This window comes from Arachis hypogaea, chromosome 20, assembly GCF_003086295.3.
Source record: "Arachis hypogaea cultivar Tifrunner chromosome 20, arahy.Tifrunner.gnm2.J5K5, whole genome shotgun sequence".
Taxonomy (NCBI): Eukaryota; Viridiplantae; Streptophyta; class Magnoliopsida; order Fabales; family Fabaceae; genus Arachis; species Arachis hypogaea.
In genome coordinates, this window is record NC_092055.1 from 119,379,646 (window position 1) to 119,395,536 (window position 15,891).

The 15,891-nt window shown below is 36.4% G+C and overlaps 2 protein-coding genes across 4 annotated transcripts; both read right to left on the reverse strand.

Annotated features, from left to right (window-relative positions):
• Nucleotides 1-693: 693 nt before the first annotated feature.
• On the reverse strand, nucleotides 694-9,163 carry LOC112786222 (pentatricopeptide repeat-containing protein At4g33170). Its single transcript, XM_025829627.3, has 7 exons — nucleotides 8,828-9,163; nucleotides 7,112-7,983; nucleotides 6,071-6,515; nucleotides 5,922-5,992; nucleotides 5,372-5,496; nucleotides 4,509-4,806; nucleotides 694-3,783 (listed from the first exon to the last, which is right to left on the reverse strand). Exons 2-7 carry the CDS (start codon nucleotides 7,895-7,897, stop codon nucleotides 826-828), a joined length of 4,683 nt encoding a protein of 1,560 aa, XP_025685412.1. The 5' UTR covers nucleotides 7,898-7,983; nucleotides 8,828-9,163; the 3' UTR covers nucleotides 694-825.
• A 1,167-nt stretch (nucleotides 9,164-10,330) lies between these two features.
• Nucleotides 10,331-15,110, reverse strand: LOC112783010 (polyadenylate-binding protein-interacting protein 7). 3 transcript variants are annotated; one of them, XM_025825733.3, is made up of 6 exons: nucleotides 14,767-15,110; nucleotides 13,123-14,027; nucleotides 12,084-12,531; nucleotides 11,932-12,002; nucleotides 11,446-11,570; nucleotides 10,331-10,951 (listed from the first exon to the last, which is right to left on the reverse strand). In XM_025825733.3, the coding sequence occupies exons 2-6, from the start codon at nucleotides 13,903-13,905 to the stop codon at nucleotides 10,651-10,653; spliced, it is 1,728 nt and encodes a 575-aa protein (XP_025681518.1). In that variant the 5' UTR covers nucleotides 13,906-14,027; nucleotides 14,767-15,110; the 3' UTR covers nucleotides 10,331-10,650. The 3 variants fall into 3 exon arrangements, with proteins under 3 accessions (XP_025681518.1, XP_029152199.1, XP_025681519.1); XM_029296366.2 differs by lacking the exon at nucleotides 14,767-15,110 and adding an exon at nucleotides 14,510-14,706; XM_025825734.3 differs by lacking the exon at nucleotides 14,767-15,110 and adding an exon at nucleotides 14,574-14,687.
• Nucleotides 15,111-15,891: the final 781 nt, after the last annotated feature.

Sequence of the window (15,891 nt, forward strand, 5' to 3'; positions counted from 1 at the left end):
TTTTTAAAATTTTTTTTAGTGTATTTGGAGATATATATTTTTTTTTAAAAAAAAAGAGAGAAAAAAATTGAGAATAGAAATACAAAAAATGTAATATAATATTATAAATATACTTTATTAATTATGATATATTAGAATATATATATGGTAAACAAATGTTAATATGTCATCATTATACACTTTAAATATTTGCAACTGAAAATTATTATTATTATAGTTTTAATATAGATATTAATTATATTTAACCCCGTTATTTTTTATATAAATATCTATTCTTTTTATTTTGCAAAATCATAAAATTGTCATCTATGCAAAATTGCTAAAGTGACACAATCACATAAATTAATATGGCACAAGTTTATTCTATAATAGATTTGTATTAACTTTTATATGATAAGAATAGATGGACTATAAGTGTAAAATAATTTTTACATTAATCGTATAAATGATTATAAAAAATGAATATAATTAGATAATTATATAAAATATTTTACATTATCAGTGTATCGATTAAACTCTTAAAAGAAATTAGAATTTTCGAGTTGCATTTAATTTTATAGATAACTTCTCAATAATTTTTTTGCCAATTTCTTTCTTCACTATCTTCCAACATGATTTAAAAACTAGTTCATTATTTTAAATACTAAATTAATCAAACCCTCTTATCATATTCAATCCCACTTAAACCCAATATTCAATCAACAATGTAATTTTAAACATTAAAATTTGAAAATGGTTCAATCCACTATCTTCTAAGTCCAATATTCAAAATTAAAAACACTACTAAAAAATATCCTAATTATCCTAAAACTAAACTTCATGAAATCACCAATAATCACCACAAGAGCAGATTCCACTCCTGAAATGATGAAATCGGTTTGCATCTCTCACAACAATCTCTCGTTGAAAAGCCTTTGACATATATTTGATTGCATTATGGCAATCTCCACACACCCTAAGGTTCTTAATTACCCTTAATGGGATGGATGGTGGTGTTCTTACGATACCATAAGCTATTGCTAGCTTCTCACTGTGATAATAAAGAGCACTCTCCTTTTCTTCTTCTTCAATATCAACAAGTGCAAAATCTGTATCAGGGACATATCCTTCTTCCTTAATCCTTTTCATAATATGATCCACCTTATTGTATATCAAATCAGCTTCTTCATGTGATCTATCTCCTGCTACAAACAAATGAACCTTGTTCTTTATATCTATCCAACTAAAGCCTGGATCCTTCTTTACATTTACCCTTCTCATCATATTTCTAGCACTCACTGCACTTTCCCATTGATTAGCAGCTCTATATATATTGGATAAAAGAACATAAGCTGCTGAATCAGACGGCTCCAAGGTCAAAAGCGTCTCGGCAACATGTTTTCCCTTCACCTTGTCTCCCTGAACCCTACAAGCATTTAGGAGAGTCCTGTACATTGAAGCAGAAGCTTCAAAGGGCATCGATGATATAACCTTTTCAGCTTCCTTAATGCGCCCTGCACGGCTAAGGGCATCAACAAGACAGGAATAATGCTCAATCTCGGGTTCAATTCTGTGGTCTCTTTGCATAGAATAGAAATTTTCATATGCTTCAGAAACCAAACCAGAATGGCTACAAGCAGAAAGGACTCCTATAAAGGTAACTCTGTCAGGCATTTCATCCTTAGACTTCATATCTTTGAAAAGGTTGAGGGCCTCCTTTGCATTTCCGTGTTGAGCTAATCCAACTATCATAGCATTCCACGAGGCGATGCTCTTCATGTTCATTTTTTTGAACAATCTATAGGCATCTTCTATGTTCCCACACTTGGCATACATGTCAACAAGTGAGGTCATAACAAAAGGATCTAAAGCACAGTTCAACTTGATAACATTAGCATGAATCTGCCTCCCTTGTTCCAATGCTGTTAGAAGAGAGCTAGCCTTGACAAGGGTGGCAAAGGTATACTCGTCAGGTTGCACACCGGCAAGTCTCATCTGATGATATGTAAAAAGAGCATGCTCCTCATATCCATTATCCACGCATCCCGATATCATAGTTGTCCATGCAACATCATCAGGTGAAGGGATCTTACTGAAAACTTTGCATGCGCTTTCCATCTCTCCACATTTTAGATACATGTCCAGAATCCCGCTTATAACAAACAAATCTAAATTAAATATCCTTTTTATGGCAATGGCGTGAAGCTGCTTCCCTTGTTCAAGCCCCACCAAGCATCCAGCGGCTTTAGCTGCATTTGCCAGAGTAATCTGATCTCCCTGCTCACCACTTCCATGCATTTGAATGAAAAGCTCCAATGCTTTGTGATAGCACTTACTCACTATGTACCCATGCATCATAGCGTTCCAAGAAGCCAAATCAAATCCATCATGGATTCTAAAAAGAAGTTCTGCCTCTTCCATCTTTCCACTCTTGGAATAGGCATCAATTAAAGCTGTTGAAACAAACGAATCATAGATGATACCAGCTTTTATTGCATAAGTATGAATTTGTCTACTGAAATAGACGCCTTCTTTAAGAGAAGAGCAAGCCCTCAAAACACTTGCAATTGTGAATTGGTCCGGCAATAGGCAACTGCGTAGTAAATTAACAAAGAAGCTTATGGACAACTCCACTGAACCACCCCGCGTACAACCAGATATAATTGTGTTCCATGATATTAAATCCTTTTCTTTCATTTGACTAAACACGATTTTCGCATAATCGATAGAACCTGCCTTCATGTACATATTAAGAAGACTGTTTGCAACTGATACAACACGATCAGACTCCATTTTCACAACAACACCGTGAATCTGTTTTCCCATATTGATATTCTTTTCACTTGCAACCACAGATAGCATCACGAGTAATGTCATGTTGTCATATGCTACCCGCAATTTGATCATATCCATGAAGCATTCAATAGCCTCCGTAGTCTCTCCAGCTTGAAGATAGTCACTAAGTGTCTTGTTCCATATGACAACCTCCCAATCATGATCCAGAAGGAACAACTTTGTAGCATAAGCTCGAACCTGCTTCAACTGCAATTCAAAACCAGTTCTACTAACACCCATAAGAACACTCCGGACAGTAACATCATCAGGACACAGGCCACTCCTGTGAAACGCCGAGAAGAGAAACAAAGCTTCATGCTGAAGACCCATTTCAACATAAGCCTTGATCATGACGTTCCACAAGACCACATCCCTCACGGGCATCCCATCAAACAGAACACGGGCATCTCTGATCCTCCCAAATTTAGCATATATATTGACCAATGCCCCAGCCACAAACACATCCCATTCCAACTCAATCTTAACCGCATAGCCATGAAGCACCTGAGAAGCCCATTCACACCCAGAAAGGAGGCATAACTTGAACACAGGGGCCAGAGTATGACGAGTGGTTAACACAAAGGACTCGCGGAGAACACGGAAAAGGCGAAAACCCTCATGAGCATTGACAATGTCAGCATCACCGGCTTGGGCGTATGCAGAGAGAATGGCATTCCAGGTGACAAGGTCTCTGTGGGGAATTACGTCGAACAGGTGGCGAGCGCAGGAGAGGGAGCCGCATTTGCCGTACATGGTGATGAGGTTGTTGACAAGGAAAGGGTCATGGTGGTGGCCGGAGGTTATGATGAGGGCGTGGCCACGTTTTCCGAGGAGGAGGTCGGAGGTGGCGATGGCGTGGCGGAGAAGGGAAAACCATTGAGACAGGGAGGTGGTGGGAAATGAGAAGGAAGAAGGGAAAAGGGAAGGTTTGGAGAGCAAGAGAATGGAAGTGGATCGCATCATTGGAACTCATTGTCAATGCTGAGAGTGTGACAGCATCCTCGGAAAGAAACAAGTTCTGAAGTCTTCAAGTTGACTAATTTCTTCACGTAATATGTTGTACCATTTCACACTAATCGATGTTATCCTGACAGTAACATTTTTTTTTTGTTCTCTCTTTTGGCCAATATTCATGTTTACCACAAACAAAACTCGATAAAATGAACGAAAGAATCTCGTTTACCGGTAGCTGAGTGTATGTATGTCGTTGAATAAATGAAAAGTAGGGAGAAAGGTTTCCCACCGATATTTATTGGGTGGGCATTAATGCATTATTATGCGAAATTGTGTCTACATTGGTTGAGTGTTGGTTACGAGATGGAGAATTGTTTGTAACTGAATTTGTTTTGCAAACATCAACTGTTCTATCTGGTAACTGAGTTCTATAAGTTACATGTGAATAAAAAAAGTAATGAATTTGACAGATAAAATTAGAGTACAAAATTAACATTGAAAATGATCCCATAACTAGGGATGATGTAAAGTTTTGCTAAATGTAATCTGAATCTGCAGCTAAACCTTAATGATACAATTTTGCTACAACCCTTCTCTTTTCTTTTTCTCCTCCAACTTCTTTTTCTCCTTTTTCCCTTTTTTCTCCTTATCTTCAAGCTTCCCATATACAACAGATACAAGAATGACTACGATGTCACCAACTTTTACTGTGTCAAAAACTTGTACACATGCTTGGCTCAATATATGACAACACGAAGTAGGCCTGGCTGAGGTTCTGTGAAGTCAAGACCTTCTTCGAGTAGAAAACGCTGTACAGCTATCGGAAGTCTTGCAGGAGTGCGGGAACCTCTTGTATGATGACCTGTCCCCACACAAATATAGACCTGCAGAGGCTGATCGGCAGCTCTGGCCGTGTTTTTCAGCACACTAAGCTCATGTTTTAGCACATGAATCGCTTCACTCACATGCAGTCCATGTAGGTCGATCATCCTCTCGTGCCCTCTTCCATTCCCCTGCATCTCTGGAGCAACTGGATTCCTGAAAAGTGAAAAACTTGCAATAGCTGAGGCATAATTGAGAACCCAACACTTAGAAAACCAGTCCATTCGTCTTGAGAACAATGAAACAAACCTTCTGGTTCACACAATTCAAACAATCATGTCCCCAAATTTGGGCAGGTAAAGTTGCAGCACTAGCTCAGTACATTTTAATAGATAGTTAAATGATATTCTAGAACTTCTCAAACGTGACAACATCATTTTTTCAACAGAATCTTTTTTGGGTGGGGTGAGAGAGAGAGAAAGAGAGAAGGGTTTTTTTTTTGGGGGGGAGGGTCATGCCTCTTAACCGTGTGAGACAAGCATTGCAGTTCTCAATGGCTAGCAATCAGCAAAAAGATTAGTTAAGGAGGAGGAAGAAATCAGGCGGAAAGTAAACCAAGTTTAAATGGGATAAGAGTAGAGCCAGCTCTTAAACTTTCTCATCAGTATAAACAGGCTCTGTGGGGCAAGCAAGACATGTCAATGTGACATCATATGTGCCCCCATTTTAATGAAAACTAGCATGAATAAAGGAGGCATGAAAGCATTTGGGAACAACAAACCTCTGGCGATAAATAGATTCCTGAGCTTTTCCATGAGCTGCTTTCATATGCATGTTGTGCACTTGCCCTTTAGCACTAAGTTCCTTTGCTAGGGCTTTATTGCCAATAAGATAGGCTTGCCGTGCCTGTTTCCAAATTATAAACAATTGAACTAAAAAAAAGAAAAAAGAAAAAAACTCTAACACGACCATAAAACTGACTCAAAATATGGTCCTGCTAGGGACTTTTATTTTTCATGTTTATGACCTTCATGTGGTTTATCAGCCTAGCTTCTCTTGTAACTACAATATCCTGTCCCAGCTAAATTATTGAGAGTTATATATTATTGTTTCAATTTTCATTTCCCCAAAAAACAAACAAAAAATAAGAACACATAAATCAGATATCAGCGTACAACACACTCTTGGTTGAACCAGGGGAAGAAAGCGCGTACCAAGTTGAGGGATGCGTAAATATAGAATTATAGAGCAAGAGACAATAGGTAATGTCAAACTTCATATCCTAATTCACTTGCAGCTACTTTCGTAAGCAGAAAGAATAAAACACCCACCTGCTCAAAATATGCATTACGTAAGCGTGCATGGTCACGAGCCTCCTCCCTCAGCTCCGAGTACATATTTGCTGCCACAGAAAATCGTTAAAGAAAACATGTAGAAGGAACTAACCCCACAACTGAAGCATATATACATAATTATTTACCAACTGTGTCACCAGTATCAACCCAAACAGGTGCTGCCCGAGCTGAACCACGAGTCTGTAACCGATCACTGAAGCTGGCTCTACCCAGTCCACCATCGTAGCCAGCCAAAAAATGAGATGTCCTACTTGAACCAATGGCAGCATCACCAGAACCACTTTTATCATACTTCCAAATACCAGAGTCCTGAGAAGCCAGCTTCCTCACAGCTGAAGCAAAGTCAATAGCACCTCTAGTCGGAATTGAAGAGCTAGTTTTGAAAGACAGAATGTCTTTGTCTGATGATCGGTAAGGGTTGCCACTTTGCTGGACATTATCTACAGAATATTTTACAGAAGCTGTCTGACCATCTGGTGAAGTAAGTGCAGGAAAATCCATTGCACTGAGATTGGGAGCTGACAGAGTCTTAGAACTCAGATTCTGATGGAAACTACCATCGACTTGAAGCTAAAGATTAAGAGTGAAAAGAACAAAGAGAAAATAGATGATCAACATGAAGTTCCAGGGTTATAAAGGAACTCATCAAAATAAGAAACATTGTAGAGACAACAGTGGCATCCACAAAAGGAGACATATTACGCTACTAGAGCAAATACTAAGAAAAGATTATACATCCAACAAAATGTTAATGCAATGTCAATGACCTCTTCATAACATCATCATCATCATCATCATCACATAATCGAACAAAGAGTGCAGATCAAAAGCCAAAAAGTAAGTATCTCTAACAAAAAGCCGCCTAGCAAGAACCACACAAAAATCAATTAAAAACTGCAAGCAAGGTTGCACTTGAATAACTTCACAACTTTATGGGGAGACAGTTCTTCCCTGCCAAAACAAGGCAAAGGTAGTGCTCCAAATATTCAGCATCCATCCCTCTAGATTTAGTATCATACTAAAGAAAAGTGCACTGCAACATGGTAGGACGTAGATAATGTGCATGAATATACCGACAAATTTTCACAGGCATACACAACGTATGAGAATAATATCAAAACCACAAATTTTACGACAGTTCAATTATAACACAAAGATCAACCTACCTCTAACTGAGTGAGCATCTCTATGGTCATATGCAAATCACATCCATTGGCAAAGTAAACTTCCGCAAGGCTTTCTGCCGCAAAACCAGGGAACAGAGAAGCCAGAAACTCCAAGGGGTTCAAATTAGTATCATTCACGATTGCATTCTCAGAAAAGATGTCATTAAAAAATCCATGTCTTGAGTTGTCATCATAAGTAAGCCCCTCTTGACCACTGCTAACAAACTGGTTGGCATTCCCAATTGGCCTATCCCATGGATTTGTTGAAGTGTTCAAAAAGCTTGCTGAAGATGGGTCCTCCCTAAAGCTAGAATTGGAAAACCTTAATCTATCAGTAAAACTGTTGCCATTAATGTGCTGCTGAGATAATTCCTCCTGCTCATTTAATATATATCTACTTCCTTTAGATGAGGCAAACCTCAAGCCCTCAATGTCATCATGCATAGATAAGCCAGCTAAAGAAAGGTCATTAACATCTTGGGATACATCTTCTCCCGCGACCTTGAAATCAGGGGTTATATCATCAGGGAGCTGACATCGCCAGTATTGGTGAACCTCATCATCGGAATTGTTTGAAATGGATGATTCTGACCGATCTAAAACTGCTTTTCCAAGAGCCCCAGCATTGGCAAGCCTTGCTGTTGCATCAACCGAGCTGGCAGTTCCAGAGAACGATGTTCTGAGAGAAAAAGGAACAAACTCTGCTGCATTTGGATTCAAAGTGGTTGCCTTGTTTGGGCTGCTTAGCTTTGCATCCGTTTGGGATACTTTCTTGGACAAGTTCATTATTAACTAGGATGTCAACAAAATAACTAAATATAGTCTAGTCTATTTACAGTAACTGCACATGTCCGGCTAGTCTCACCCAAACCCTGAAAAAATGGATGAATTTGATCATGCTCATTATCAAAGAAATTTCATACATCATGCAGGTAAATGAATTACAGCAGAATGTGCCAAATAAATAACTCAGTGTACAACTTAAGTCATAACTATATCCTAAACATCCATGAAAATATGCCGCAAAATGTGCAAAGCAGTTGAGCTTATGCTTCATATGTCACATTAGAGACAACTAATTTGTGCATCACTGCAAACAAACTATAGGTGATCATCCATTACTGCTACTTGGAATGAATCCCGTAAAGCTATGCTAAAGTTAGCAAACACCTCCCTTGCATCCCAAAAACAATAAAAGATGAAGAACACTGACAAATTGTTTCATAACTACGAAGACATTAAAGGACATTGTTAAAACCCTAAATTGTTCACTCCACAGCATATAACTGAAACAAATTCTAGATGAACTAAACGATTAAGATAATCTCTAATACTGACTACTTAGAAGTTAGAACCTCCATTGAAACAATCTAATAAAAAAAATAGAAATCCATAAAATTCACACCAAAATTTTACAAGAACAGCAACAGTAACGAGTTCAATCATGAGAGCACGTAGAGAAACGCAACCTCCCAATACGAAATTAGCAAACTTTGAGAGATCTTGAGCAATTCACAACCTTCAGATACTTACAAGGAAATAGACCAGAACAGACCCAACGACTAAAATTAACAAAGGGAAACAATAAAAGCTGCGAATTACATAAAGTAGAGAAAAATTAGCGATAAGGCGAAGTCAAAGATCTGAAATTCACACAATAAAAAAAAGTCTAACAAACAGACAAACAAAAAAAACTCAAAAAATAAAAATTTAGACCTTCGCGAATCAACTCAAAGGGATCCATAGGCATGTAAGATCAGAAAGGAAGAGATTAAACGAAATTGTGGAGCTGATTTTTGTGTTTAATTTTTTTTTTTCTGGGAAATTGTGGTTTGGAACTTGGAGCTATGATTATTATCTTCTCTCTTCCCTCTCTCTACTTTGTTTTTCTCTGTCTCACACTTCAGTTTTTTTTTTTCTTTTTCGTTTTATTTTGGTTTATGTTGTGTTGAATTGAAACCCTTGTTAGCCCAATGGCAGCAGCACCACTAGAAAATACTGTTTCGCACAGACCCAACCCTTTGGGACACTCGATTTGATGAGGAAATATATAATTTTCAATTTTCAATATTAGAAATATGAATAAGCTATTATTATTATTATTATTATTATTATTATTATTATTATTATTATTATTATTATTATTATGAAGATAATAAACATATATATGATATCATGATCATAATTTAAATCATATTTAAGTTGAGTAAGCTTATTATTATTATTATTATTATTATTATTATTATTATTATTATACTGAACAATAGGACTAATGGACTATGACTATGAGTGCACCTTTTTTTTTTACCTCAAGCTTATTGGAGTTTATTATTTTGTAAGAAAAAATTTAAATGTTTCTGGAATATGTATTCTAATAATTTTAGCTATTAATTTTAACTATAAAAAATATATATAATATATATTAATTAAAATCAATGATTAAACTTACTAAAATATCAATGCTCCAGGAATATTTAAAAAGTTTTCTATTTATATTATGTACATATAACTATCTTTAATATAGTCACTTGAGTTTTGGGTAGAAAAACATAACTACCCCCGACTTTATTGGTGAATATAGACTTGATTCGATTTATTTAATAAAAATACTTACTATATAATTACAGCTACACATAATCAATTTTTAAAAAAAATATTCTTATGCCTCTTTGCCCGAGGGCAAAAACACTTTCTTTTAGTATCTAAAAAGAAATGAAAAACCTTAATAATTGATAATGCTCCATATTCAAGTCTTTTTATGTACTAAATTGAGTAAATTCAACCAAGTTAAATAATAAGTCAATAAGACTTAAAACAATGCTAGTTATAATTGATTTTTGTTATGTTAAACTAATTTGATTGAATTTAGTTAACAAAAAATTTAGATGTGTAACATTATTTTTAATAATAATATATGATATGATATGTGCACAGTGCACTAATTTGTCGAGAAGGGCCCAAAATTTTTCCTTTTGTTATCACACTATCATCCCTCTCCTCTGTCAAGAAGAATAGAAAATGTAATAATTTTGTCCTCCGGAACATATTGTCTTGATTCTGAAAGTGTCTCAGGATGCAGATTTGTTTGGCACTGAATTTGCTTACAAAGTCAGATATTCTATCATCTATGTGGCAACTGACTAACTGAGTTCTAAGTATATGAATCAAAAGAGGAGAAAAAAAAATTTGACAAAGAAATATAAAAATTAGAGTACAAGATTAACAGAAAAAAGATGATCCCATAACAAGGGCTAATGTGAAGTCCTGCCAATGTAATCTGAATCTGCAGCTAAACCTTAATGATACAATTTTGCTACAACCCCTCTCTTTCCTTTTTCTCCAACCTCTCTTTCTCTTTCTCTTTCTCTTTCTCTTTTTTCATTTTCTCCATTTTTTTTCAATTTTTGTTTTCCTCCTTATCTTCAAGGCTTGGATAAGGCCTCTGCTTCCCATATACAACATACAAGAATGACTACAATTTCTATTGTGTTCAATGTCACCAACTTTTACCGTGTCAAAAACTCGAAAACATCCGTCACTCAATATATCACAACACGAAGTAGGCCTGGCTGAGGTTCTGTGAAATCAAGTCCTTCTTCGAGTAAAAAACGCTGTACAGCTATCGGAAGTCTTGCAGGAGTACGGGAACCCCTCGTATGATGACCTGTCCCCACACAAATGTAGACCTGCAGGCGCTGATCGGCGGCTCTGGCCGTGTTTTTCAGCACACTCAGTTCGTATTTCAACACATGAATCGCTTCACTCACATGCAACCCATGTAAGTCTATCATCCTCTCATGCCCTCTTCCATTGCCCTGCATCTCCGGAGCAACTGGATTCCTGAAAAATCAAATTTTGCAGTGATTGAGGAAAAATTGAGAATCCAACACTTGGAAGAAAACCAGTCACAATGAAAAGAAACCTTCCGATTCACAAAATTCAGACAATGATATGCCTATTCGGCCAGGTAATGCTGCATCACTAGTGGTGTATATTCTAATAGACAGTGAAATGACATCGCTAAACCTTCTCACAATTCTCTTTTTATGCTATTGGATATGAACTTGACATCACAATTTTATGCAAAGTTTAGATCGATCAAACCTTGGCCTCTTAATCAAGCGAGACAATCATTGTTGTTCTCAATGGCTAGCAATCAGCACAAAGATAAGTCAAGGAAGAGGAAGAGAAAGATGCAGAAGGTGACCATAAGTTTGAACAGAAAAGAGTAGACTGCTCTTCAAAAGGAACCTTCTCCAAATCTTGTCAACATGAATCATATAAACCCACCATTTTAACCAAAACTACATGAAAGGAGGCAAGGAACAGCAAACCTCTGGCGATATATAGACTCTTGTGCTTTTCCATGAGCTGCTTTCATATGCATGTTGTGCACTTGCCCTTTAGCACTAAGTTCCTTTGCCAGGGCTTTATTGCCAATAAGATAGGCTTGCCGTGCCTGTTTACAAATTATATACAATTGAACCCAAAAAAAAAAAAAAAAGAAGAAAAAAAAGAAAAGAAAAGAAAAACTCTAACGTCACACATAAACTAACTTAAGTACAAATGCTTTTGGTAGGGACTTCATTGGTTTTTTTTTAATTATTTTTGTTTTCATGTGGGTAACAGCCTTTTATTATATCTACCTGCAATATCCTGTACCAACTTGATTATCAACAGTTATACTGATGATTTAAGAAAGGGAGTAGAGTTAAGAAATGTAATCAACAGAAATGAAGCATCAATATACATCATAAATTTAGTCTTAGATCCTCACTCACTTGCAGCTACTTTAGTCAAAGAAATAATTGAACACCCACCTGCTCAAAGTATGCATTACGTAAGCGTGCATGATCACGGGCCTCCTCCCTCAGTTCTGAGTACATATTTGCTGTGATGTCAAATAGTTAATCAAAACAGAGTATAGATGGAATTCATCCCATAACTGAAACATATAGACAGAATTATTTACCAACTGTGTCACCAGTTTCAAGCCAAACAGGTGCTAACCCCCGAGCTAAGCCACGATTCTGTAACCTGTCACTGAAGCTGGCCCTCCCTTGTCCACCATCATAGCCAGCCAAAACATGAGATGTCCTGCTTGAGCCAATGGCAGCATCACCAGAACCACTTTTATCATACTTCCAAATACCAGAGTCCTGAGAAGCCAGCTTCCTCACAGCTGAAGCAAAGTCAATAGCACCTCTAGACGGAATTGAAGAGGTAGTTTTGAAAGACAGAATGTCTTTGTCAGATGATCGGTAAGGGTTGCCACTTTGTTGGACATTATCTACAGAAAATCTGACAGAAGCAGTATGACCATCCGGTGATGTAAGTGCAGGGAAGTCCATTGCACTAAGATTGGGAGCTGACAGCGTCTTTGAATTCAGATTCTGAATGAAACTACCATCAACTTGGAGCTACAAATTCAGAGTAAAAAAAGGACAAAGAAAACGAAGATTATCAACATAAAATTCAACGGAAAAGTAGGATCTCAGTGAAATAAAATTAAGAGATGACAGTGGTATCTACGACAGAGAAAAGTTGCACTACTAGATCATATACTAAGAAAAGATGATCTATCCCATAAAATGCTAATGAAATGTCAACAATCTCTTCATAATATCAAGCAGATTATCATCATCACATAAACAAACACAAAACAAGTATTAAAACCAAAAATGTAAGTATCTCTAACAAACCCCTTCCCCCAGTACCAGGCAAACAGCGAATAGAAACTGGAAGCTAGGTTGCACTTGAATCACCTCAACTTTATGGGGAGCCGGCTCTTCCCTGCCAAAACAAGGCACAGGTAGTGCTCCAAATACTTAGCATCCATCCCATTAGACTTAGTATTGTACTAAAGCAAAGTGCATTGCAACATGGTCGGACATAGATGTGCATGAATATAACTGATAAAATAAACATTTTCGCGGGCAAACATGGGATATGGGAATAATAAGAAATGACAACTTGACTAGAGGTCAATAGTAACACAAAGATCAACCTACCTCTAACTGTGTGAGCATCTCAATGGTCATATGCAAATCACATCCATTGGCAAAGTAAACCTCTGCAAGGCTTTCTGCAGCAAAACCAGGGAACAGAGAAGCTAAAAACTCCAAAGGGTTCAAATTAGTATCATCCACGATTGCATTCTCAGCAAAGATGTCATTTAAGAATCCATGTCCTGAGTTGTCATCATAAGTAAGCCCCTCTTGACCACTGCTAACAAGCTTGTTGGCACTCCCAATTGGCCTATCCCAAGGATTCGCTGAAGTGTTCAAAGTGCTTCCTGAAGATGGATCCTCCCGAAAGCTAGAATTGGAAAACCTTAGTCTATCAGTAAAGTTATTGCCATTAATGTGCTGCTGAGATAATTCTTCCTGCTCATTGAATATATATCTACTTCCTTTAGAAGAATGAAACATCAAGCCTTCAATGTCATCATGTATGGATAAGCCTGCTAAAGAGAGGTCATTAAGACCTTGGGACTCTTCTCCCACAACCTTGAAATCAGGGGTTATATCATCAGGGAGCTGACATCGCCAGTATTGGTGAACCTCATCTTCTGAATTGTTTGAAATGGATGATTCTGATCTATCTAAAACGGCTTTTCCAAGAGCTCCAGCATTGGCCAGCCTTGCTGTTGCATCAACCGAGCTGGTGGTTCCAGAAAATGGTGTTCTGAGAGAAAAAGGAATAAACTCTGCTGCATTTGGATTCAAAGTGGTTGCCTTGCTTGGGCTGCTTAGCTTTGCATCCGTTTGGGATACTTTCTTGGACAAGTTCATTATCAACTAGGATGTCAACAAAATAACTACATAGACTCTAACTAAAGTTGCAGCAATGTCCAATCAGCCTCACCCAAACCCTCAAAATGGATCAATTTGATCATGCTCATTGATCAGACAAGCTGCCAAAAGAAAGAAGAGGGAAAAATAAAAAGGTTCACACAAATTTGACACATCATGTTAATAAATGAATTAAAAGATGAACATGCCAAAACCACAACTCATTATACAACTTAAGTTACAACTATATCCTAAACATCCATGACGTATACTACAAGATGGGCAAAGCAGTTGAGCTTAAGTTACAATAGAGATATAGCTAATTTTAGCATCACCAAACAAAATACATGTAAAGCCAGTTCGAGTTTAGAAGACGTCACTTGTATACCAGAAAACAAAAGATGAAGAACAGAGATAAATTGTTTCAGAAATAGGAAGATATAGAACGCACTGTTAATTGTTCACAGTAAATAGTATTCTCTAACAGTGACTAGTTAGTACTTAGAACATCCACTGAAACAAACAAACAAACAAAAAACAGAAATCCAGAAATTTCCAGCAACAGTGACGAGTTCAATCATGAAAGCACACAGAGAAAAGCAACCTCCCAATACGACATTAGCAAACTTTGAGAGATCTTGAGCAATTCACAACCTTCAGATACTTACAAGGAAATAGACCAAAACAAACCCAATGACTAAAAGTAACAAAGGCAACCAAAAAAGCTGCGAATTGCATAAAGGAGCAAAAAAATAGCGATAAGGCCAAGTCAAAGATCTGAAATTCACAAGAGTAAGAAACAAATAAATAAAAGTTTGACAATCAAACAAATAAGATTAAATTAATTAAAAAAAATTAGACCTTTGCGAATCAACTCAAAGGGATCCATGGGCCTGTAAGATCAGAGGAGGAAGAGATGAAACGAAAAAATGGAGCTGAATTTTTTCGTGAAGAATTCTTTATTCCCTCTCTTTTCGGTTGTAAATTGGGGTTTGGAAGTTGGAATCGACTACCAAATTATTATCTTCTTCTTCTTCTCTCTCTTCCCTCTAGTTTTTTTTATATGTTTTTGGGATTGTGGATTGTTGAAACCCTGGTTAGCCCAATGGCAGCAGCACCACAAAAAAAAAAAATACTCCCTTCACAACCCACACCCAACACTCAACCCTGTCGCCTACTCGATTTGACGATTTTGACCTCACTTCTTCTTTCTAAGTTCTAACATTATAAATTTATAATATTCTTGTCATTACCGTCTTTAATTTATCCTAATTAATTAATTAATTAATTTACATAATTGGGATTTGGGTTTACTACTCCCAACCATTTTTTTATTTTTATTAACCAAATCAAACAAATGTCAAATCCACCTCTCAAATATTTTTATTAACTAGTATTTTCACCCGTAATTACATTACAAAAATATAAATCTTTTAAAATTACGTCAATTTTATTTTGACAATATAGATTATGCCACAAAAAATTTATAAAATCAAACTACTTTTACAAAAGATTGTAGGGGATAAAAGTCCCTGTCAACTAAGAAGAAAAGAGTCTCTGTAGATAAAAAAATCAAATAATAAATTTTTTAGTTATTATTTTCATGTGGAAAAGTTTGATTTATTACTAATAATTAATTTCAATATTCATTATCTAAAATTAGAAACGATTTAACTTGTATATTTTTTATTAGGTGCTAAGCCTGTTGCACAAATAAAAATAATTAATTTTTATGTTTGTTATTTAAAAATTATTTTTTTTCTATCTATAAATATAAAAATATAATTAGATATTAGTATAACAAAAATTATATTGATTGTTATAAAATTAACTCAAAATCAATTTCTTTTAAACAATTGAATCTTGATTTTAACTTTTAATCATAACATTAGTATTCTCTCTGTTACAATGGGTAACCGGAGATTAGTGGGCTGGAATTGTTGGGTTGGCCCAATCGTCTAAGGAGGGAAGCCTTCGAGCGGGTTC

What these genes read in the sequence shown, in the direction of transcription:
- LOC112786222 (XM_025829627.3), bottom strand. Translation starts at nt 7,897, where the DNA reads ATGAACTTGTCCAAGAAAGTATCCCAAACGGATGCAAAGCTAAGCAGC. An exon ending in AGATGCTCACTCAGTTAGAG is followed by an intron (nt 6,516 to 7,111) that starts GTAGGTTGATCT and finishes CTTAATCTTTAG; the next exon opens with CTTCAAGTCGATGGTAGTTT. An exon ending in GTAATGCATATTTTGAGCAG is followed by an intron (nt 5,497 to 5,921) that starts GTGGGTGTTTTA and finishes ATTTGGAAACAG; the next exon opens with GCACGGCAAGCCTATCTTAT.
- LOC112783010 (XM_025825733.3), bottom strand. Translation starts at nt 13,905, where the DNA reads ATGAACTTGTCCAAGAAAGTATCCCAAACGGATGCAAAGCTAAGCAGC. An exon ending in AGATGCTCACACAGTTAGAG is followed by an intron (nt 12,532 to 13,122) that starts GTAGGTTGATCT and finishes CTGAATTTGTAG; the next exon opens with CTCCAAGTTGATGGTAGTTT. An exon ending in TGAAACTGGTGACACAGTTG is followed by an intron (nt 12,003 to 12,083) that starts GTAAATAATTCT and finishes TTGACATCACAG; the next exon opens with CAAATATGTACTCAGAACTG.